Here is a 24259-nt window from a genome sequence, read left to right on the forward strand (position 1 = left end):
ATTTTATCCGAAATGGTAGTGTGGTCCAGTGGAACAGAGTGGTGTTTGGTTTGGTTTGAATCCTTCCAAAGGCTTTAGTTCTAAGCAAACCATAATATTCATAAGGTCATAACTCACCAATTCATCAACATTTAATTAGCCCATGCTTTATTTATACCTGTAACCAGGTTTATTCAACCAATGTCTCTATCTTATTCTTCTCATTATGACTAGATAGAAACAAGCGCATGATACCGCATAATCTCTCGTCTTTGTGGGGTCCATTTTGATTGAGAATAAGTAGAAAAACATGGACAAAGACACTGTAATCACGTTATTTGTACTACATAACTCAAAAAAGCATGATACCTCCATATAATATTTCATCTTCACACTAGTTCCATCTCATGTGAGAATTGCCAATCCTAACGAAACTTCTTTCGTTACCGACGGTATGTCTTCTTGTGTTTATCTCGATCGTCGAAAAGACTAAAATGCTTTTGACAAGGTTTAAACCAAAGTTTCCAGTTTGAACATGCCTTGGGGGACCTTGGCGTGGAACATGACACGGATGGGACAATAAAAATATCAAATACGGAAGCCATGGGACCCGATTTGATATCTGTATATCTTTGATTTTGACTTCTACGATTATCGGACAACGACGGATGAAAAAAAAACAGGCATTGCTCTCAAAATATTGCACATAAATTGCAACCCATAATTTCTCTTCACGCTTCCTCTCCTTTCCTTTCTCCAATCAGAAATCTCCACCCCATGTGCTTAACTTACACAGACATCACATCTTGATCTGGACCCCTCTGATTGGAATCCGGCCGTCGGATTTTGCTTAGGGTCCCACGTATGAGAAACCCCATCGTTTAACTTTAACATGTTTACGAATAAAGAAGAGAGATTCTACCTTATCACGGGAAATATTATCCCGACGAGAGAATCTCACTCATTAGATTACTTGACAAGTTAAAGACTCGCATAAAAATACATCCGGTAACATCCAAGATTTTTAACTCCTCGAGCGAGGATAAAAAGGGACCGAAAAGATGATGTTTTGAGTTGAGAGCTAAGAATATTTACATTCTAATACCAAATCCACTTCCCCAGTTAGCAAACATTCGTCCAAGCTTTAGAAGGAAAGCCACAGCCACAGGGGTCTTCTTCTAACAAGTCTTTTCCCACCAGTTTTACGATATCTACATAAACTATCTACCAAAGGTTAAAACAACCTCTCTACAACTCGAGACAGTAATTACTAGCCTACGAACCGATGACGTTTAAGCATAAACAAGTCTGGATACACATATATGTTACAGATATCACCAAAGGGAAATGGATATCTATCTGGGTTCAGGTTTCTGTTAGCATCGATTACCAAACTCATACACCTCTCAGACCCCCGATCTCCATGTCATTTGCGAACAGACTTCTTTAGTTTCCTCGCAGCCTGAACAAACCCCACAATGACCTGCAACTCGTCGATTGGCTACAACGACAAAACACAAATTCATATGGTGAATGACGGTATTATAAACCAACAATAGTCGCACTTGCCAGACAAGGCAACTCGTGCTCAATGCCACAACATGGTTAAATATTGAGAAGCATAAAAGGAAGAACAAGTTAAGCAATTCTGTGACTACCTGTGACATGAAATGCCTTTGAACAACATCAATTAGTTCCTCTTTCGATGGGTTAGGGATGGCGTCCACCTAAAAAAACCGTTCAGTACATAAATAATTGTGGAAACGGAAGTATGGAATGATCATTTGATCTTGGCTGGTAGGTATAAGTACTCACAAGATTGAAGTGTCGCCAATATCTCCATAAAGCAGCCATCTCCAGTTTCCCAAGGTCAATTTTCTGAACATGAGATATTTTAAGTTACGGACCATCTAGAAACGTCAACCTATACGTTCGAGACTATGAAAGAAATAGTAAGAAGTCAACGACGGCTACTGTGCTTACCGTGGACCCTCGGGGAGTACAAATAGAACCCTTGGATTGTGAATCACAAGAGAAAGTTCTGCACATAGTCTTGTGAGATGATCCAGATGATTTATGCACCCTGTGCCTTGATCTGTGGGACTTTTGAGTGTCATCGGATGCTGGTAATCAAAAACAACAAAAGGACAATTAGAAAGCATAGTGGGACCAATTCAAAAAAAAAAAAGTAAAAGCTAGGGAAAGTAAAAGGTTAAGACACAATGGATCCTATGTACCAACCCCGATTACTTTTCGCTAGAAAAAAAAAAATGCTATTCCATCCACAATTAGAGAAGTTCTGGAAAATGGTCTCATTAAATTATGACAGCATTATGGGGCCCTAATGAAGCGGCATTAATATGTCGAAAGGGCATGCACAGTTGCAGTCACACAACTAATAGTACTTAAGTCAAGCACAAACTCATATCAGTAATTATTAAGACTGCTTTCGCAAATCATCGTTTGAAAAGCAAAGCGAGACATACAAATGATGATACCGTCTAGTGGTTCACAAAACAGAGTATGATATAAGTACCACATAGTTCAATCTGTTTGAGAAGGTTTGTAACCAAACTCACCCATATCTGATCCATTCCAGTGCACATTCTCGAAATCAAGGTCGTCATCTTCCTCATTACCAGTTGGAGCTTCAATCACGCTAAGGGCATTCCTCTGAAGCTTCACTTCTATGCCGTTTGTGAGAACCTGCAAGATTCATTTGGAGGGAACTTAAGTGGCATCAACGGTATAGATGTCAAAAGAAGTACCCAAAAGTGAAAAGATTCACAAGAAACTTTCAGGAAATCAGAAAGAAAAAGCAGAAGCACAAATCCTGTTCCATTCAATGAACCTATCTGTTCAGGAATAAAATTTCTTATCAAATCCAATCTTCTAAAAAGCATGCTCACATTTCCCAGTCTAAAGTTGGATCGAGAATGCTTACAGAAGTTCTAATACTCGTTTTTCGAAGACCAAGAGAAGAACGAAAACCAGCAATCATGCACCCTCAACCCCAAAACTACCCAGTGGGAAGGGAACTATTTCATTCACATCATTACACATACAACGAAATTAAGTCGAAATCACATTACCGCTTTCGGAGGGAATAGAAAAGTAACGATTACAAAGCGATTTGAAAGAAAATCTGAAAACTTTATGAACAACCCAGGAAAAAAAGACAGATCAAGGATATAACTAATATTAGCATCTTCATCTCAGGGGTTGCAGATGCAAGAACTACCAGCAAGCCAAACATGCAAAAAATAGAAATCAAGCTACCAGAAAAATATAATAATTCAATAAAAATATTTAATTCCGCAATACGCGGAATAAAAAAGTTAAGATTATCCTTTAAACCAAATCATGGATATTGCAAATTGACCAAAAAAAAAAAAAGACCACAAACCAACTCATAAATCTGAATTCTTCTAATCGAATCTCATCTCACTTCATGCAAACCCCTCAAAAAAAATTAAATCAATCATAAAACCCTAAAACCATTGATTAAAATGAGATTAATAATTTTTATCGACGATAAAATTAGATAATACCCTTAAATTAAGCACCAAAATAAATAAATAAAACCGCATCGAAATCCCAATCTTCAATCCCACTGCAGAGAGAAATCTAGTAGATCCCCAGATCCCTTGATAAAATGAAACATGCAAATGAGAATTCAACAATTACAACTAAAATTAAAGGTTTATGCGTTCATAGACATCTGAATTCATCAAATTTACCCATGTAGATGTAGCCCCAATTACTCAGAAACTTATCCAAAACAGCCGGCTTAATTGAATGTGAAATAATTAAAATTACCAGTTAAAAGCTTCAATTCAGTCAAGAGGCATTGAAGATGAAAAGAGTAACCAAAAATAATTACTGAGAATACAATAGCACGGTAGATAAACACAAAACCAAAAAGCAATAAAATTGAACTCGCATTGCTTAATCACGGTTAATTAAGAATTAAGTAATTCCAATTAAACCCGGATTTCATATTTAGCAATATCCAAACCCATATTTCCAAAAAAAAACCCAAACAGACGAAGGAAATTACCAGCCAATGCCACCCGCCGAGCCCGACGGCCTTCTTGACGACGCCCTGGAGGCCAACAAGCACCGACTTGGTCCGGTTATTCCCCGTGACCACCACTTTTGTGTGGCGGGGAAGCACCGACAGCTCCTCCTCACTGCTGTCCCCGCAACTCTGCAAGTGCGAGAATCCGCCCCCATTGACGGAGCTCTCCATTGCCTCGAGCATTTCCGGTTGAAAACTCAGTAGTAGCGAGTCAATAACTCAGACAAATCGTCGTCGTTACAACTCAAAATTGCATTTAATCGAAAGATCACGCATTGCTCTGTGCGTATTCGGGACTTTTAGAGAGAGAATGGAGGGAAATTGGAGCGGAATTTGGGATTTTTCGCAGAGAGAAAACACAGAGACTGAGAGAAAGGAGAGAGAGAGAGAGAGAGAGAGAGAGAGAGAGAGAAAGGCGAGGAGAGAGAGAGAGGGGATGAGAGTGACTGGTATTGTTTATTGGTGTGTTGCTATAATCCCGAAGACCCGCCCCCGACCAATCGGAGAGAGCCACGTCCGGTTGTAGTCCTCCCAAATTATGCGTTTTTAACACTGTATGCTGAGGTCGCGCGCATGATGTAATACCACTAGCGGTTTGGTTTTTCTTGGAGGTGGGTTACTGGGAGTTGACCGTTTGACTAAGAGGTGGATGTGATAGGGACTGACTAAAATGACGTAAGTACCCTTATCTGTAATTTTAGGAGTGTATTCTTTTGCAGTGGTCTATAATTGGAGCTGCTGCTAGCCCGCTACAGTATGGTTTGAATTTTGAATTTTTGTTTTTTAGGTTTAAGCGTCAATAAATGAGTCTACAAAATAGAAACACAACGGTCAATACGTGAGCTGGAAAATCTATGGAGATGGATTGATTTAGCTGGAAAATATATATGCATACTACTATTGCAACATTAAAGTATCGTTTGCACCAAAAAAAATTAAGAAATTAAAGTAATAAAATAATTAATCGTGGGTTTTATATGGGCGAGTTCAAGTTTATCATAAGGCATGCATAGGCTTGTGATACAATCAATTTAACGTCTGGTTGTATATTAGTTTATGTTTTGAAACCGGTGTTAAACTTTTCTAAAAAATGATATGCACCATACCATTTTCTTCTTCTCAATGCTCCTTTAATTTATTTTCCGTTGAATTATGTCACACATCGGAGACTTCGGGTTATAATTTATTTTTCGTTGAATTATATCACACTCTGGAGACTTCGGGTTATAATTGTTTTTTTCTGTTCAAATACCACACATAGGGAGGTGTGGAAATCATTTTAATTTTTAATTTTGGGTAGTGCTAATCACACACTCATTTTTACTTCTCATACACTTTTATTAATTTTTACTACTTACTAATTTTTTTCTGTTAGATTAATGACATAAAATTATTAATTAAAAAAAAAGCAGTTGGTAATTTCAGAAAAGGAGGGAAAAGCGTTACGTGGGAAGGGACAGGGGACGTAACGGAAATCCGAAATTAATCCCTAGGGAAGGAGGACCCCACCGGACTGAGAGTGAGAGAAGTGGAAAGGAAAGTGCTCCACCTGCCGACGGTGTTGTCTTCATCGCAATGCCCTATTTGTACACCTGTCCCTCACGCGGTCGCACCACAATTTTTACTTTTTACCTTTTACTCGCCCAAGCGAGATAATGTAAACAAAGATTAAATAATCAATATCATTTAAAACTATAGTTTAATGATATTATTTTTTATTTATAAGTGAAAGTTTTAAATTAGGTTCTCGTTAAAGGCGAATTTGAATTATATTATTGCTAACCTGTTATAAGATAACCTGCAATTGTTTTTATAAATAATATCGTTTGTTCAAAAAAAAAAAATTAATTAACCAGTGATTTTCCAAAAAAAAAAGTTAATTAACCAGTAAATACTAAATAAAAATAAACGTATCTGTCGTTTACCGCTTTTAGTGGTGCAATCTCCCGCCCAAACCAAAGCGTTTTCAGCCGTTGAGTAAGGAGGACCACATCTGCTACCGTTGGATGATTAGGGGTTTGATTGGATAGTAGTATCAAGAAAAGTTGACATGCTCCTAAAGCATGTGTAATGATCATAAAGTTAAGGAGCGGTGGACTTTTCGGACACCTAGGCATAAAAAAACCTAATCAAAAGGAACACAACAAAACATGACCTAGAATTCAAATTTGTTGTATTTGTTTTTAACAGAATAGAAAAATACAGAACTTAAGTCGATTTTGTATTTAAATTTAGAATATCGTATACATCAATGTTATTGGCTTTTGAGACTCTCGATCATTGAACCTTTGATTGAAGATTCAACGACTAAGTATTTCATTGTATACCATCAAGAATCTCAATGTATAAAATACTTCGGAGCATAGACTAAAATTTTTTTATCAATATAATCAAATGGATGTTCATGCATACTCATGCGACTCCATGTACACCCAACTCAATGTGCACCATCTCACTTTTTGTGAGTGTGACCCAACTAATTAAAAGGTTATAATGTTTTACTAAGTTGGAGCCGATCATGCTAGTTAAGTTATATATCATGAATAAAACTGCGTAACTCATTTTTCTACTCGACATATATGATTTCATACTAACAAAATAAAATAATTGTGTTATACTCGTGTGAGACATAAAAGATTTATCTCATTAATATCTACCATATCCACCGTTTTAACATTTACACAATTTAGACACGAGTTTCTTAAATTGTTAAAATTTTGATAGTTTTCGTACCAGTATGAAAAAATTGAGTGGTTACTCTAAATCTTGGCCCTACATTTACCAATGCCTCTCTTTGATTGTTTGGAACCATCATATTTCATAGAGCAGCGCACCACTATATCAAGATTGTCGTGTAGTAAAATTTGAGTAGTACCATACTTGTTTTTGTTTTTTGTCTTTATGTGGCGACTGGAGAAAAATGTGGTGCAGTTCTCATCAAGTACGTTATCGTCTCCATCTGTTTAAAATACTATTTTCCGACACATATTATTATTAATGTTTATATTTATTATACTGAAAAATGTATAAAAGAACACAAAAAATTATGGAAGCTTTGCGTTGTCAAATAATGTCTGTTGTATGTACGAGCGATAGCTGAAGCGGACAAGACGATGGGCTCCACTATGTAGCTAGGTTTTCATTTTTCGTTTTATTTCCGAGTAATATCCAATTTGATCGAATTTAGTTGCTAATCCTAACACCGATCTCCAACCGAAAGATCTAAAGGGCCAGAGGATCGAAAATCGTCTCCAACAGAGAGTTAGATCAGAGAGCTGTGGAATCTGAGAGGACCCTACGGAATTGGAGAGGATTAGAGGGCTGGAGGGTTGGTTGCATGGGGCTAACCAGAAAATAGAGCATCCATTTGTTTTTTTTTTTATACAACGGCTAGTCAGTTAGCTGTGTGTATTCATTTGTTTTTTTTTTTTTTTGTGGTTTTTTGGGCCAATTTTTTTTTTTATTCTTAAAATTTCTAATTTTTTTCCTATAAATACCTAAACCATTCATTAAATTTAAGTTCTAATTTTTTTTGGTTTTTTGAACCAGTTATCTTTGTATTTTTAAATTTAAGTTGTTGGATTTCAATTTAAGTTATTATAGTTTTTAAATTTAAATAATAAATTATGTTTGGCCCTGTGGCCCTTTGGCTCTCAGTTGAATACGGTTTTTTGTGATAGGGCTAAACGAGCTCTATGGCCCTCGGTTGGAGACGGAGGCAAATATGGCCATGTACTGTTCATTAAAATATTAATATCTTGGAGGAACTTGGAGGATCAAAGGGCTAAAACGAGCCCTCTAACCAACCATCGGTTGAAGATGACCTATTTTGATCAAAGTACTCGTAGGGACTTCGAATTGTTATTGCACACGATATTTCAATTTTAAACAAGACTCATAAGATACATATCCAAGATGTACGTAGTTGGATGAAGAATAAGATCTCATCTATCAATACAAAATTCACTACTTAATTGAAGAGTTGAACTTAAGTTAAAAATAATTAAAAAGGAATTTCAATAAAATGGTCCGTAATTAAAGCGAATTAGTAAAATTTCAGCAAACAAATATCAATTTGTTCTTCACATTACTTACTAAAAGATGTGTGTGGGTGTATCCATTAGTGCGTAATATATTAAACAATTTCAATCATTTAATAAACAAAATTTCGTAAATGTAAGAACTAATAAGAATTTGACTCAACCTAACTCAAATGCGTACTCTTATTTCAATTAATTAAAGTTTTAATTTACTTGTACATTATCATCACTTTGTGACTTCATCATCTTTTATGTGTCGACCAACAAGTCTTCATTCGAGTGTTAAAGTGAGCATTCCAGCCTTCCAGGTTGAAGTTTGTCAGTTTGGGATCATCTCAAAACCGCCTTTACCATATGTGCATGGCAAAACGTTTTTTTTTTTTTTTTTTTTTTTTTTGTTGAAAAGTATTTGGATCGAGACGACATAATATGCAATAATTACAATAAATAATATGATTGAATATTTATATGTGTATACATTAAATAGAAGTATCATATTCTATCCATGTTACGAGCGCATGCAGACCAACCTCAAACATTTTGTCGGCCTCCAAAGCAGAAATTCACACCCATCGTATCCCTCTTCGAGATTAATGCATTTGCTGAAAAATTCATAGTGTGGGGGGGACCTACAAGAAGCCCATCATCCATTGTTCATGTTGTGGACCATTCTATGCTATTCATTCTTATTGCAACAAGAATACCGTCGCGTGTAATCTATGTAAAAAAGATGAATACTAATTGTAAAAGGCTTGTAATTCAAGTAATTATAGCATCGATAAAATTAAGAATATGAAAAGTGAGCAATGAAAATTGGATCAGTTATTCTCTTAGGTTATCGGAAGTTTGGTTTTGAGAGTATTTGATTATTGGTCTTAATGATGACACTAACAAATTCTTTATTTCTTAAGTCAACGTAAACATTGGTGAGGTAAAAAATAATTCTCTTTTTTCTTATGTACATTTCTAGTAAGTAAACATATCATCAGAGTCATGTTGGATTTATGACAGTTTGATCACGTAGCTAATCGTACTACTTTCACAAGAATGAACCCGTTTAGATACTATCCAACATCACATAAATACAACTCTTAACATGTGAATCTCACTCTACATGTGATTAATTAATGATACACGTAATCACGTTGTCATACCCGAGTTTTGTTATGCAGGGCAAATCAAGAAATTATTTCTTATTTGTAATAACTCAGGTTATTTATCCTATTTTCCATAATTACTTATTAGGCAAGGAAATTAAATATTTTCCTTATGTATTGTTATGCAGGGCTAATAAGACCACTTATTTAATATGATATAAAATTTGTTTATTTAAATTCGTTTAGTTCGCTTAGGCTCTAGGCTTTAACTCACTGCCTATTTAATGCCTAACGTTTTTTAGAATCTTGATAATAGTGTTCTAAATGGTTGTAGGCTGATAATCACTGTAAAATTTCAGGATCCAAATGTTGATATGACCTTTGAACATATTGACTTGATTGGGGTCGATATGTTTGGTTGGAAAGTTTTCAAGATATTGGTGGATACTTGAAGGTTCTACCGAAGAAACTATAGGTGGTCAAACTGGAAAGCTCAAGCATTTTAAGATACTCCAAATATTTGTTTGTCTTGAAAAGAATAATTCTAATTCAATATTACAATGGAGCCGTTTGAAGAGTTTAGACATCATAATTATTAATTTGTAATAAATCAGGTTATTTATTTTATTTTTCATAATTACTTGTATAACAAGGAAACTAAGTATTTTTGTTTCTTGTTAAGACTCTAGGGTTTAGGAAACTAAGTATTTTTCTTACGCTAATCCATTGTGAAACTTATCTCATTTCTCCAACCTCTTAGGAGGCTGTTGCAAAATATATTATTGTTGAATTTTTGTCTTCGAGCGGTAAGGATTGCTTGCGTTTTATCTCATTCTCTCGTTGTATTGTTCAATAAACGACTGTTGTTGATGTGTGCAGTTCCAAATCTGCATTATTTTTTTTATCAATTTTGGAGTGTGAAGGGAATAGGATAGACAACATAGTTTAATTAAGCAAGAGTTGTTTCAAATGGTGAGCCGTCAATTCCAAAAGCATGTTAGATGCTCCCATACTTGGAAGCCTGACTTCCACAGGTAAAGTTAGGCAACCACATGGACAAATATGTGACAAAGTATATAGATTAGGTCAATGGTCAGTTCTTGTTTCTAGTTTTCTATATATATAATATTTTTTAAAGTTGGGTGGGTGCTGAGTTAGTTACGACTTGGGAATTATTTATAGCAAAAGTTTGAACTTTTTAAGGACGTGGAGGTGGTAGACAGAGATGAAACAATCATGTTTAGGATAATAGGCTAATTAGTATTTATTCCATTTTGTTACTTCTTAGACAAACAAATAAAAAAAAAATTCTAAAGATGACGAAGGCAGGCAACATCTTATTAAGTGGTTAATAGCAATTACTCTTGTCACTTAATACTATGATTTAACGGTTTTCATCTTTATTTATAAGTGAAAGATTTTATATTTTATTCTCGTTAAATATGAAGAATCATATTATTACTAATTCATTGTATGACTTAGCATTTTTTTTTTCATCCTTGATTATAAATAATATTTTTTGTTAAAAAAAAAAAAAACAATTACTCTTGTATTCGAAAAAAGATTTATACGAGCCTATCAAATGAGGGACGCTCCTCATAAGAGAATGGACCTTATTCATTAGGGTGCCACGACACCTCATCCCTTGTGAGTGTTTTTTTGCAGAGAGTAGCCGTATTCGGATAAGATTTTCTCAACTTTGTATAAAAACAAGACAAGCAAACAGGCCCTTTTTCTTTAGGAAACTAATAAAAAGCGTTTGAAAACTTTGAGTTTTAATGATAAAAATAAAATAAAAGGTAAAGTAGATAGTATCAGGATTAACTTTTTAGTGTAAAAATGTGATTTTTCGTTAAAGTAAACAGTACCGTGGGCTTTTCGATATAACTCCTTTTTTTTTTTTGCTTTTTTGCTTTTTTTTTATTTTATATTTTTGTAATACAAATAATACAATTAGGGAATTAAATTGTTAGTTTTTATGGGGAAGGAGATCGGTTGAAATCGAGCTTTCACTAGAGTGCATAGGTATGATAATTTTCTGTCACTGGTAAAACGCCATATGGGCCCAATTGCTAATTTTTTTTTTTTTTTAACAAACGATATTATATACAATAATGGAGAGGGTTTAGGCTTAGCCTCACAATGAATTAGCAATGATATTGTTCAAATTCGCCTTTTAGCCAAAATCGAACATAGGACCTCTTCACTACTAGACTGGAGTACAAAGTGATGGACTCAATTGCTATTTTGAATGCTTTGATTTTTCTTTTTTGGTCAAAAAAATGCTTTGATTTGGTTATGCAGATCTTGGTTTTGGGCTACATGTGATGAATTTCCCATATTAAGCAAACAATAGTAGAAAAAAGGTTTTAGATTCTACAAAAAAAATTTCCAAAATGATTCATTTGAACAATACAAAAAATGTCTAAGTACGTGTAAACATGTTGATTATTTGCTAATCAAATTCGCTAATATACATAAATACACACGTGTAGAATGAAAACAGATGACCTAAAACGGCATGAAGCAGAAATACTTCTTCCTCTTAAGCCTTTTGGTTCCACCAACATTAGCATTCTGAGAATTTGATGGCCCTTCATTCCTATCGTCTGATTTTTGTTTTCTGCTCATATTTTTTGAACTATTTTCTGTGACAATCTTGGCGCAAACAGATGAACCAGGATTCGGAGAACGATTTCTGATTCTTTCTTCGTCACGAGACTTGTCGAAAGATCCTATTAACAAAAAAAAATAGAGTAATTTTAGGGTTCTTCATATAGAAGGATTATTATTGTTCACCAAAATTAAGCAGCATTATTTTTTTATGTACCTGCAGAGGATGCCAACACGACCAACTCATTGTTGTTCGTCACCAATTCTTGCTTACTTTTAGGCTCTAGTTCTTCCAACAATGCCAGAGAATCGAAGCATTCGTCCGAGGACATTGTCAAGCAACTCGAAACTGAACTAAATGAATGAGATGCTGGTGTGTCAAGATCCAGCAATTCCAAGTAGTCGCCTCTCGAAAGGTAATCATTCTCGTGCATAATTTGCACATTATCATCTCGAACTGGAAGCCTTTCTGTAACTACCAATGTTCCCGTTTCGCGATCATTGCTTGCCTCCTACAATATAACAAATAAATCACGACATCCCATCAGAGCAATGATCAAACTATATCTGCATCATAAAAGCTAGTAGCAAATAATGTTGTTCCAAACAAGTGTACATTTTCAACACGCGGAACAACTGAATGTGTTGAGTGACTAGCCCTATCAGAATTCACCAATTCCTGAAGCTTATTGGAGTTTGGTGTTTCATCATCCCCAAGAAAGACTCTGCAAAGCGACCAGACATCCTGCACATTTATCCAACCAAACTGGCAGTGAACTGGCAGCTTGGGCAGAGAAACAAAATATGTAGAACATATCAGGCAGTGTAATATACATGATTGGCAGACTCCAATCGATTACCGTCAATTTGCTGCTTTCCGACGATTTCTTCTGAGTTATCCAGTATTCTTGCATCACCCAATTGGTTTTAGTTTCATGAGGGGTTTGGCATTGATAGAATTCAAGGGTAGCTCTCCAACCATAGACGGAGGAGTTTGAGAATATTCTACTGGCCTCCCCTTTGGCTCTCCACTGCCCAATATTTGTAGGGTTGCTCTCACTCGAGCGAATGAAGTACCAAAAACCATCTGCATAAGAATAATATTGTTAAGCTTTAGAGAGACAGACTAGCAGAGTTGTAGATTACTACTAATCACATCGATATTATCCCAGTATGACTCAGTTAATCAACTTCATTACATTTACATCCATTTGAAGGGCACGAAAAATAACCGGGTAAATTCGAGGGCGCGCATCTGTAAGGATTTACATCTCGAATCACATTTCCAGGAAGCGGGGATCCGTCCAGTATTTTCTCTAAGGACATACAGAGCTCCTCATCGGTACACTGTAAGCTGATATCAGCAGGCAGGGCAGCAGATTGCGGATACATGACAACTCAATTAAGTCTGCCAAACGAACAAGCAGGACCAAAAACATGATTTAGGAAAGCAATTAATCAATCAGAGAGTTTTTAACTAAGAATTAACAGGAAATAATTCGCGAAAATGAAGTTATAAAATAAGAAGTGAATAATTATTTACGATGACAACTATCAAACTATGAGCATCCACTCAAAATTAATCCGCAATGCGTGGACAGATTAATTGATCATTTAAACAAACTTCATTAAGCTAATCTATCGCCGAAATCCATCAAAATTCCCAAATTAATTTACTAAAGATCTCATCTTTCTCAACAAAAGATCTGACTAATTGGGTTTCAAAACAAAAGATCTGACCCTTGTCAAATTCTATTTACTTCCCTTCACAATTTCTCATAAACCAAACAAATGTTTGAAACATTCAACTACAAGAACATCGAAGGGATACATAATTAAAACAAATTACATACTTAATTGTGAGAATAATTCAGATGGTCAGGTTCAAAGCTCTGACCTTTTGGCTTTAGGGACGACCGACGACTCCACTGCCTTGATCAGATGCTCCCCTCTTTGGTTCCTTAATCGCTACACAAAAGAAAAGAGATGGGGTCGTCGAGTATTTATAGGGCTGCTGAGGCAGTGAACACTTACTACGTGGAGACTTGTCACTGGTCGAGTAACGCAATCCTGTTGTTATTGGGGGCCTACAGATGAGCTCACCCTTCCCGCTCTTTCTCAGCAAGTACGTGCGAATGTGTTAAAGAAAATAATGGTCATGCCGTACTATTTAACTTTATTACTAGTTTTGAAAATTTTGTTGGAAAATTTTGCACAAACTATAAACATGAAGTGTTTAATTTGTACCTAGAAAAAGAAAGTTTGAAAATTTCGGATTGATGTGGGAACAATTCTGCATTAAAACTTCATTACTCAGTTTCCTCATAAGAGCATTTTTAAGGAAAATTTCAAAATGTCCACAACAGATAACAGTAAAAAAGATAACACTAGTGTTTTTCCACAGAAATACCAAATTCTAAGTCAGGACGTGGATTGACAGCAAATATAATTGTCAAATTTGACAACAGCTCCAAATAATTTTTAATTAATTATTAGATGCTTTTTATTGGTTTTCAGATAATGAAATCTCGAAGAATAATCAAGCAATACAATTAATAAGTATAAAAGGAAAAGAGTTTAATAGTTTGTAGCGCATTGTAAATGCATGCATTGTGACATCCCACATCGTCCAGGGGGAGTGATCCTTATATGTATATTCTCATCCTTACCTAGCACGAGGCCTTTTGGGAGCTCACTAGCTTTGGGTTTCGTAGGAATTCCGAAGTTAAGCGAGAAGGGGGCTAGAGCAATCCCATGATGGGTGACTCACTGGGAAGTTGCTCGTGAGTTCCCAAAGACAAAACCGTGAGGGAATGGTAAGCCCAAAGCGGACAATATCGTGTTACGGTGGTGGAGTCGGCCCGGGAAGTGGTCCCGCCCGGGCGGGGATGTGACATGCATGCGTAGAACAATTTCCTGAAGTCAAGGCCATATTTGATCTTTTATACAAGCTTTGATTTTTAGAGTTAGGATTAGAACGTGAGTGAACACGTCATAAGCATCACATTTATGGAGTTGCGTTACAATATGGTATGGATAAAATATGATTTCCTCAAATACTTTTTAATATAAATTACTCGGACTTGAATTCGAACTTAGGTATAAAAAACAAAAGCATCATGTTCTAACTAATTTGACTTTCTCCACCTAAATCAGTACTACTTGAGTTACAAATCAGTACTATCCCAAACTACTTGAGTTACAAATCAGTACTATCCACCTAAATCAAAGGTGAGGACCAATAACTGTTTACAAGTTAAGTCTTCAAGGCCATACCAGTCCAAGGAAATAAATTAACTACAAATCAAACAGCAGCATCTCTTGATTGTTGTTTCCATCATTGGCCTCCTCGCATTGTCCAGCATCATCCCTTGCTTCATTCCTTCCATTATTGCTGGGATTAGCAGCATTCGCATTCGCCCTGCACCTGTTGAAATAGTTCTGAAGGTTTGGTGATCAAAACAAATGAAATGAAAAGGGGCAAAAAATGATCAAGGATCCAAAGGCAGCAGTAGCCACATTTTAGATCTATTTGCTGATATCAAGACCAACAGCAAATATAGATTCAAAATGTGGCTTTGGATCCTTGCATCATATTTTGCCCTTTTCATTTCATTTATTTGGATTACGAAACCTACAACTGTGCTTGGGATTGCAGACATGGTTGTGGACATACTATCTGTTTTGATAGTATTTCGGGCCAAAACGAAGTTGGTCACTAGTGAATTTAATGTTGCTGAGCAACTGGGGCTAATGATTGGCAGCTCCTTGTGTGTAGTTTTTGCCTTATCCTACCAAAATCACTATGACCAAGTGATGGGAGGATAAGTTAAACCGATAGATTACTTGAATGACTCAAATATATGGAAATGCAGTTAAATACACAGTTTAAATGTACGAGTAATGCTATTTATACAATGTTTTTATACCACATTTCTATACCACCTTAGGTGGCATTTGATGTGGACAACCACATCATTTGAAAAATTTGCAAAATCCAAGGAAAGGAAGGAGAAAGACTCCTCATATACCACAGTCATAATTTAATTAACTAGTTTTTCTTAATTATTAGTTTATTAAACAATGAACTAAAATTAAAAATCTGATTAATTCAAATGATGTGGTTGTCCACATCAAATGCCACCTAAGATGGTATGAAAATGTGATACAAAAATATGGTATGAATAACATTACTCTAAATGTACACACAACTGTAGTGATAATTAAAGGCTCTTTATTAATATGGCGTGCACTATGGATTCATAGACGCTGAGCACAAATGCTCTCAATAATAATAAATTAATGCAAATCATTTAGAGAACTTTTCTAATCAAGTCCGAGAGGGAAGGACAAGAAAGAGAAGAGATGACCAAGATATCCGGGTGCACACCCAGACAGCTTCTGTGCACCATCCTCACACTCTGGAAACAAAACAAAAGTTGATTGACATCTAACACAATTGTTTGAGACAACAAAGCGGTCATATCATGCATGATCATTCTTAATTAATAATTTGTTGCTTAATTGCATTATTTGTTTTTATAGCAACATTAATTTCCACTTATGCAAATGAAAGGAAAGAAGAACGCAAATTAATTCGAACGAATTCAATGAACATATTTAATACAGTAAAAGCCAAACACTCATTTATTTCATTTCACTAATTGATTAGTACTGAAAAACTAATGAACAAGAAAATCGATCTAGATACGGAAGCAAACTAATGCAAACAAAATTGTAAATTAATTACAACTGCACAATAACAAAGAGAATCAATGGTAGGGTGATGAGGAACGGGGAAGATGGGATCCAAGGATGGTATGAGGAGAGTGGTGATGTTGTCCAAAATGAGAAGCAGTGGTTAGTGATGAGAACAGTGCGGGAACTGGGAAGATGATGAGCCTCAAGGAAGGATGGGATGATTTAGAATTGGGAGATGATAGTGTTATTTATGTAGTGTTAGAGTTAGGGCTGGTTTGGTATTGCTGTGCTTTGAAAAAAAGCTGCTTCTGCTGTGCTGTGAGAATAAGCAGCTGTGAAATAAAGCAGCAGAGTGTTTGGTAAACATTTTTGTAAAAGTGCTTTTGAAAAAAAAAAAAGCAGTATTAGAGTGTTTGGTAAACTTTTATGTAAAACAGTTGTGAAAAAAAGCCGGTTTTTCAAAGCTAGGTTTTGCAGCTTCTTGTTTTTGGCTTTTTTTCATCCAAAACTGTGAAAAAAAGCTGAAGCTGAGTGTTTACCAAACACAAAAACAGCTCCCAGCTTTTTTTGATAGTAGCTTTTTTCAGAATCACCTCAGTACCAAACCAGGTCTTAGAGAATCGAGAGGCTGTAGGATTTTATCTTTTACACAGTGGGTAGGAGGCTGCCACTGTAGTTTTAGGCATCAAGTCACCTGCTTATGTCCTGGAAAACTCACACTTCCCAAATTAACCTTGTAATGACCTACGAATATCTGCTACAATATTCTGGGTGATCGCATAGTTTGCCGTGGGTGGTGGGGATATCTTTGTTAAACAAAAAAGAAAACTTGATAATGGTAGGTTTTGCAATTAGGGCACAAGATGTTAGTTTGGTGGGTGAGGGTAATGGGGTGTAATGTCTCTTACTGAAAGCTAACACAAAGTTGATGGTGTCTGTATACGATGAGGGGCTAAAGGTTTGGCAGCTAGGCATCCATGCAGTACGTGCATGCATGAGAGAGAGAGCGCTTGGCTTTATCAGCAACCCAGAAACAAGCCCTTCATTTTCTGTGGCACGTGTAATTTGTATAGCATACAAATCCCCAATAGACATGCCCATTCAATTCAACTTTTTTACTCTCCGATTCTTTTGAAGCACCTAAAAACTAATATCAAAACAGTATCAATAAAGAGAGCAATAATGCAGGCGCGCGGTGGAGAAATGCATATAGAAGAAGAAAAAAGGCGAGGACTTTTGGAAGGTAGCGAGTAAAAACCCCAACAACTAGCAAGAAGACGAAGAAATATAATCAGATCTCCATAGTATTTTATTAGTTTCTTTGCTCGGTTGCAGTTTCATGTGGAATTTAATTGGTTCAATTACGTTTATATTAAATTATATATGCGTACTTTGCCAACACAGTCGTTGTAGTATAGTGGTAAGTATTCCCGCCTGTCACGCGGGTGACCCGGGTTCGATCCCCGGCAACGGCGTATTTTGTTTTTCAAAGTTTAGTTTTTGAGGAAAGAGAAGAAAGGAGGACAATTAATCCGTTTCATTCCTTGTCCGTCTTCACTGCTTCTCTTCCGTCTTTGCTTTCCCGTTCCATTTCCTTTCCTTTCGCTTTTCTGCAGCATTTCGTCGAGCAGTTTTCTGCGGCATTTCCCTCATTGTTTCTTTCCTTTTGTTTGTTGAAGGTATATAGGTTGGGGATGCAGTTATTAAATCGAACAACAATCCAAGATATCGCTTCTCACAAATTCACTCTAGAAACTCTGTAAGATTGAAATGAACTCATTCATAGTCTTAGCTGCCAAATGGGGCCTAAATAAAACGATAACCATTACATGCACGATTTTCTTATTTGAAGTCTCAAATTAAACTTAATAGAGTCGGGGACTACAAAGTGGTGGTATTCCGAGCCTCTCGTGTACCACCATGTATTTTAGTTTGCTGACATAACATTTTATGATTCGTTTAAGATGTCTAGAGAAATCTGATATGGTGTAATATTCTTTCTTATTACTTCACAAAGCAAGATTACATTCTTATATACATTCTGTACGACAAGATCCTACTTTACTGCCCATAATTAAGGCAGATTGAGGACTAAATAAGGAAGTAAATCACTAAAGAATAATATACAATGTTTGACCTAATCAATCCAAGATATCCTCTTTAACACTCCCCCTCAAGTTGGAGTGTATATTGATAACACCCAACTTGTTGAGTAATGCTTCAAACTGCACCGAACCTAGTGCTTTGGTAAACAAGTCAGCTGGCTGGTTTGTTGTTCTTATATAGGCTGTTCACACCACTCATTCTTGTACATTCTCACGTACTACATGGCAATCTATCTCTATGTGCTTTGTTCGTTCATGAAATACCGGATTTGAAGAAATGTGCAAAGCAGCTTGATTGTCACAAAACAACGTAACAGGTTGTGCATGGTGCACTCTCAAATCTGTCAAAATGTTCTTCAACCATGTGACTTCACAGCATGTAGTGGCCATAGAACGATATTCTGCCTCTGCACTGGAACGAGACACGGTGCTTTGTTTCTTTGTTTTCCAAGAAATTGGTGCTTGGCCAAGCAAAATGCAATAACCAGTTACTGATCTTCGAGTGTCTTTACAACGGCATGTGGGGATTGAACACAAGGCATCACGTTCATCCCAAAGGCTCTTAAGTTTGGTGAAATAAGAGCTTACCGTCATGTCGCTTTGTACACAATCATGGATTTCGTTTTCGATGTGAAATAGTTGTACGATGTTCACATGAGAAAACCTCTCCTGCAAGTCTAGCCACATCTGTCGTGCGTCCTTACAATGTATAACACTTCCCGAGATTTCCTTTGACATGGAACCAAGCAGCCACGTTTTTACCAGGTTGTTGCATCTGTTCCATTGTTGCAGTTCTTCAATCTGTTCATCACCTGGCTTCTCGATCGTCCCATCAACCAGCCCCAGTTTGTTCTTGACCATCAAGGCCATGGTCATGGATTGAACCCATGTGCCATAGTTATCTTCCACAAGCGGCTGTGGCACAAGTATTGCGCCTGGTTGGTCCGAATGATGGAGGTAGAGTTGATGATTAGGGTTTTCCCATTTTTGATACAAAGTCATGCCAGATGAGGTTGACTTTTCTGGTTTGTCACCCATGGCTATTGCTGCTAGGGTTTGTGTTTCGTGTTTTGTGTGTGTCCCAGTTCGATCACTCTGGTACCATCTAGAGAAATCTGATATGGTGTAATATTCTTTCTTATTACTTCACAAAGCAAGATTACATTCTTATATACATTCTGTACGACAAGATCCTACTCTACTGCCCATAATTAAGGCAGATTGAGGACTAAATAAGGAAGTAAATCACTAAAGAATAATATACAATGTTTGACCTAATCAATCCAAGATATCCTCTTTAACAGTCATCAACTCAGCGTTTCAACTAGATGCAAGTTCTTTCCCAAAAAATACCAGAATACAATTAGTTTTTTAGCGTTTTTGGTCTACTACTTGGAATTTTGGATTGAGCTTAGTGGACTGGGCGTTAAATATTAGAACTCAAAAGCCCATTTCCTTTCTTTGTTCTCTTGGTCCAACCCAAATCCCCTTGCAGAGAGCAAAATAGAAAAACCCACTGTCCAGAAAAGTGCCAGGATAATGAGAAATTTTTAGTTGTATAATCAAACATCCACGCGGCAAAAAGTGTTTCTTTCTCAGATAAGACCAAAGGTGATCAAGGAGGAACTAATATAAATACATTTCTGCGTGTTCCACAGGCCCGGTTTGTACCCTGAAGCAGAATGGGTGTTCTTGTTGATGGTACCATTAATATTCAAACATGCAGAGACCTCTTCGAGTTATGTTGACATACTAACGCATATCAAGAATGCGTTTGTTGCTCACTCAAGCTTCTATTGCCCGCAAGCTCAGAATGATGAACTCCATAGTAAGAAGAATGGGCAGATTTAACTATAGAAACAAGTGTCACTCCAAATTCAAGCAGGTCTGCAGCGGTAGCACGTGGTCCAATCAACTTCCGAAAGATATTATGCAATTGATTATACAACGACTATGTGTAACAGATTACCGTTGATGTGCTGCAGTATGCCAATCTTGGCGAGAAATTGTTAAAAGCAATGTTCAATCACCGCGGCTTGAAGTTCCATGGCTTATGCTATGTTCTCATCCCTTTTCTAACTGAGATCATTCCGCCTTAAGTCCAAGAGATTGGAAAGCTCATAAATTTCTACGACCATCGCCAGATCCCATATTTTATTGTACAATGAATAGAATGGATTGCGTTGGGTCGATTGAAGGATGGCTGATCATGATGGACCGTGCTTTGCGGCGTTCGGAGGGTTTTATGAAGCCCAGGTCATTATACTTATTGAATCCTGAGAACCCTAGGTTTAAAATTGACTTCTTCTTCTTCAATCCAATATCTGGTGACCGAGTGATGTTACCGTCGTCCAAATCCACCATTCCATGCCACTGCAGTAATGGGCCTGGATTTACCATTCTGAAATTAGACGCCTCTTCAGTACCAACAACAAGGAGGAGCCGGGAGCCCTCTTTTGTGGCAAGTCTCTGCAAAGGCGGTCATATAGCTTTTTGTATAACCGATAAATCATGGACCTCCATTGATGATCTGCGGGTAAACTTTTTTCAAGATATAGTCATAATGGGCGGGAAATTATATGCCGCAACAAGCCATGCATCCCAGTTTGTGAATGTATTTGACATATTCCACGATGCCAGTGTCAATGGCGGCCCTCCTAGCTCTCCTAGCTATAGCGTTGCTAACTTGATTACCCTTGATCCCTACCCACTTCCGTCCTACCCACTTCCTTCTATTGATGTTACGACATGGTGTGGAATTACATCACGAATAACACATTATTACAATGGCCGTGATTTCATTTACCTAGCAAAAGATTATGCATCTATGGAGCTGTTTATGATTTTTCATAAGGTAGATTTTGGCTTTCCAACATCTTCTCTATGCGCCAGTTTTATGATTGATGTCGTGGGTGCTAATTACCACCCTCCACCCACGACTAAAGGATTTCGAGTGTTGAAACTGGAGCGCGATGGTATCAATGGAGGTTCACGATGGGTACAGGTTTTTGATCCTGGTGATCGGATATTGTTTTTGAGCAGGGCTAGCCACAAAGTTATCTCTACCAAGTATAATGAGCTCAGTTATTATCCCCATGGTGAGAAGCTTGAAAGAAACTGCATCTATTTTGCTTTTGACTATCCTTATTCTGCATCACCGTGAAGCGGACGTGATTTTGGTGTGTTTTCCTTGTCAGACAATAGTATTAGACTTTTCAGTTTTCCCGACAGTTATTCCGGTGTATGGTTCACCCCAAATCGTTGTTAGCTTAGTTAAGTTGCCGGATGTGCTTTTTTATTTAGCAAGTTAATTTACTTTTGCTGTTGCTTAGTCATCTATTTTCGTCCAGGTTGTATCAGAGATGCATAGCTTTATCGGGAATAATATTCAAGAGATGTAGGTCACTCCTTACGGCTTACATGTTTCGCCAAGCGTAGTAAAAAATTGTTAACCTATGCCCTCATGCAATTGATGAAGGTCTTTCTTGCTTCGTTCTTTTTTTTCTTTTTGGGTGAACCCTTACTTCGTTCGTTTGATTTCTTTCAAAAATGGTGTAATTTGGAATGGTATGATATGATACTAGCTAACCTATAGAATTCCTACATCCGGTCTCTTAAGTAGCATGCATGTATCATATGTCGGTTAGGACAATTTCTCAATACAGTATCCTTACTCTTTAATATCGGGGTTTTATTTTTTCTCCCCATATATCATAGTAGATGACACTATAGTTTAAAAAATGTTTCAACCATGCAAACTTATACATAACTCTTATATAAGTGGGATATGTAATATGTGTATGAGAGAATTCGGGCTCCAAATGATAAATATGAGTGGGCAAGATATCAACCTAACTCAACCCAACCCAATAAATGATCGGATTGAAATTGGACTGGGTATGGATGGATTTTTTCCTTAAATTCTAACATGTCTGATCGGATTTCAAATCAAGTTGGGCATTGACGGATTCAAGTTGACCAAGAGTGTATTTAATCATTGACACCCTGATTTTTTACCATGCCCGTTTCAACATGCACGTAACCTATGGCTATATGACGTGACAATGCGTACACACAGTATACAACAAGGCAGTAGGAACCAGTAGGTATGTAAAATGCAAGGGCTTGCAAACCATGTCCTTTTATTTGGGCTGGTATTGGCCTGGAGACGTAGCTTGTCAACAGTGATCTCCTCATATTCGGATTTTCGGCTGCAAACCACGGCGTTGTTTAACGCGAAGAGGTTCTGCGATCGGAGAAGGTATGTGTATCTGCTTCCCGTATTTGCTCTTGATCCTTCTGCCCATCGCGAGAGAGAGAGCGTGTTGGCTAGTCTTGGGTCTGATCAGGAGTTTGTTAAGTGCTTGGAGTGCTCCGAGAGAGGGCTTAAAGTCGGGGGGCTTGATGGGTAAGCGCACGTTTGAATTGAGAGGAACGAGTTTTGAGCTAGGCATTTTGTCGAACAACAATGAGTCCATCGTCCATGGTCGAATCTGAAATTAGTGAAGAAATTAAGGTTCTTCCGGAGAACCCTGGTGGCGGTCATTGGAATTCTGAACCCAAAAATGAAATTAGAATTAGCATGCCAGTAATAAAGAAATTAAGGGTTTGTTTGCTACTATACTTGAATTCAACTTTTTAAGCTCAAAAACAATTTTCAAGTTTTAGGCCTTAAAAACCTTGTTTGGTAGGACTATTTTCAAAAAATGAACTCAAGACTAACTCAAAAATATAATCTATTATCTATAAACATAAAAAGTAAGTTTTTAGAGTTTTTAAACTTAAACCCACTTATTTCTTTTCTCTCACTCCTTCCCTCTCACTCCAATCTCTCTCTTTTCTTCTCTCTCTCCACTTTTTTTTTTTTACCTTTTTCGTCTCTCCTCTAATCTATTCTCTTCATTCTTTCGGCTCTTTCTCTCACTTCTCTTTCTCTCTATCTCGTTCGATCCTCTCTCTTCTTTCTCTTTTCTTCAATCAACTCTTACTTTCTTTCCTCCTCTCTCCTCTTTCTCCCTATCATGCGACCTCCTATTTTTAGATTTCTTTGTCTAGTTTAAGTTGTAAGATTTAAAAAATTTAAATCGCAAACCAAACAAGTTTTTGAGTCTTAAGGAAAATTGTTTTTAAGAAAAGTTCTTAAGATATGTTTTGAAAAATGATAAAAAAAATTCAAATATGATACCAAACAGACCCTAAGCTTCTTCCGGAGTTTCTCTCCTAAGCCTTCCCGTCTAATGGTGAGAAAATCTATAAGACTGAAATGAACCCAATTCCAATCATTTACAATCTTAGCCACCAAATGGGACCTAAATGACACAATAACCATTACATGCACGAGTTAATATTTTTTTCATTTGTTGTCTCAAAAACTTGTGAAAACATAAGAGAAACTTAAGAGAATCGGGACTACAAAGTGGCAGTATTCCAAGCCTCTCATGTACCACTCCACTGTGCATTTTGGTTTCATAGAATTATAGCCCAAACATTAGTTAGAAATGATTTTTTTACACAAATTAAGCTATTTTTGAGCTTTTATACCTTTAACCTCTCCATTAAAGATGACATTAGCGTTCCACCTAGATGCAAACTCTTCCCCAAAAAATGTAAGAATACAATCATTTTTTTAGCGTGTTTGGTCTA

General features: G+C 36.7%; 2 protein-coding genes, 1 non-coding gene and 1 pseudogene across 3 annotated transcripts; 2 read left to right on the forward strand and 2 right to left on the reverse strand.

Annotated features, from left to right (window-relative positions):
• Positions 1–979: 979 nt before the first annotated feature.
• On the reverse strand, positions 980–4554 carry LOC137739330 (uncharacterized). Its single transcript, XM_068478889.2, has 6 exons — positions 4040–4554; positions 2559–2685; positions 1963–2102; positions 1795–1857; positions 1638–1706; positions 980–1480 (listed from the first exon to the last, which is right to left on the reverse strand). Exons 1-6 carry the CDS (start codon positions 4241–4243, stop codon positions 1406–1408), a joined length of 678 nt encoding a protein of 225 aa, XP_068334990.1. The 5' UTR covers positions 4244–4554; the 3' UTR covers positions 980–1405.
• A 6999-nt stretch (positions 4555–11553) lies between these two features.
• LOC137714226 (uncharacterized) lies at positions 11554–13815 on the reverse strand. The gene is made up of 6 exons (XM_068453492.2): positions 13708–13815; positions 13010–13218; positions 12671–12897; positions 12427–12594; positions 12028–12322; positions 11554–11932 (listed from the first exon to the last, which is right to left on the reverse strand). The coding sequence occupies exons 2-6, from the start codon at positions 13200–13202 to the stop codon at positions 11709–11711; spliced, it is 1107 nt and encodes a 368-aa protein (XP_068309593.1). The 5' UTR covers positions 13203–13218; positions 13708–13815; the 3' UTR covers positions 11554–11708.
• Positions 13816–17914: 4099 nt separating this feature from the next.
• On the forward strand, positions 17915–17986 carry TRNAD-GUC (transfer RNA aspartic acid (anticodon GUC)). Its single transcript has one exon. It is a non-coding gene; the product is annotated as a tRNA-Asp (tRNA).
• A 2539-nt stretch (positions 17987–20525) lies between these two features.
• Positions 20526–21884, forward strand: LOC137746958 (uncharacterized; annotated as a pseudogene).
• Positions 21885–24259: the final 2375 nt, after the last annotated feature.

This window comes from Pyrus communis, chromosome 15 (assembly GCF_041283825.1).
Source record: "Pyrus communis isolate YQ-2024b chromosome 15, ASM4128382v1, whole genome shotgun sequence".
NCBI classification, from domain to species: domain Eukaryota; kingdom Viridiplantae; phylum Streptophyta; class Magnoliopsida; order Rosales; family Rosaceae; genus Pyrus; species Pyrus communis.

Coding starts and splice junctions, on each gene's coding strand:
- LOC137739330 (XM_068478889.2), bottom strand. CDS start 4,243: ATGCTCGAGGCAATGGAGAGCTCCGTCAATGGGGGCGGATTCTCGCAC. Junction 2,686..4,039: donor TCGGCGGGTGGCATTGGCTG/GTAATTTCCTTC, acceptor TGAATCTTGCAG/GTTCTCACAAACGGCATAGA. Junction 1,858..1,962: donor GTACTCCCCGAGGGTCCACG/GTAAGCACAGTA, acceptor TCTCATGTTCAG/AAAATTGACCTTGGGAAACT.
- LOC137714226 (XM_068453492.2), bottom strand. CDS start 13,202: ATGTATCCGCAATCTGCTGCCCTGCCTGCTGATATCAGCTTACAGTGT. Junction 12,595..12,670: donor CGGAAAGCAGCAAATTGACG/GTAATCGATTGG, acceptor TCTCTGCCCAAG/CTGCCAGTTCACTGCCAGTT. Junction 11,933..12,027: donor CGTGTTGGCATCCTCTGCAG/GTACATAAAAAA, acceptor TTTTGTTAATAG/GATCTTTCGACAAGTCTCGT.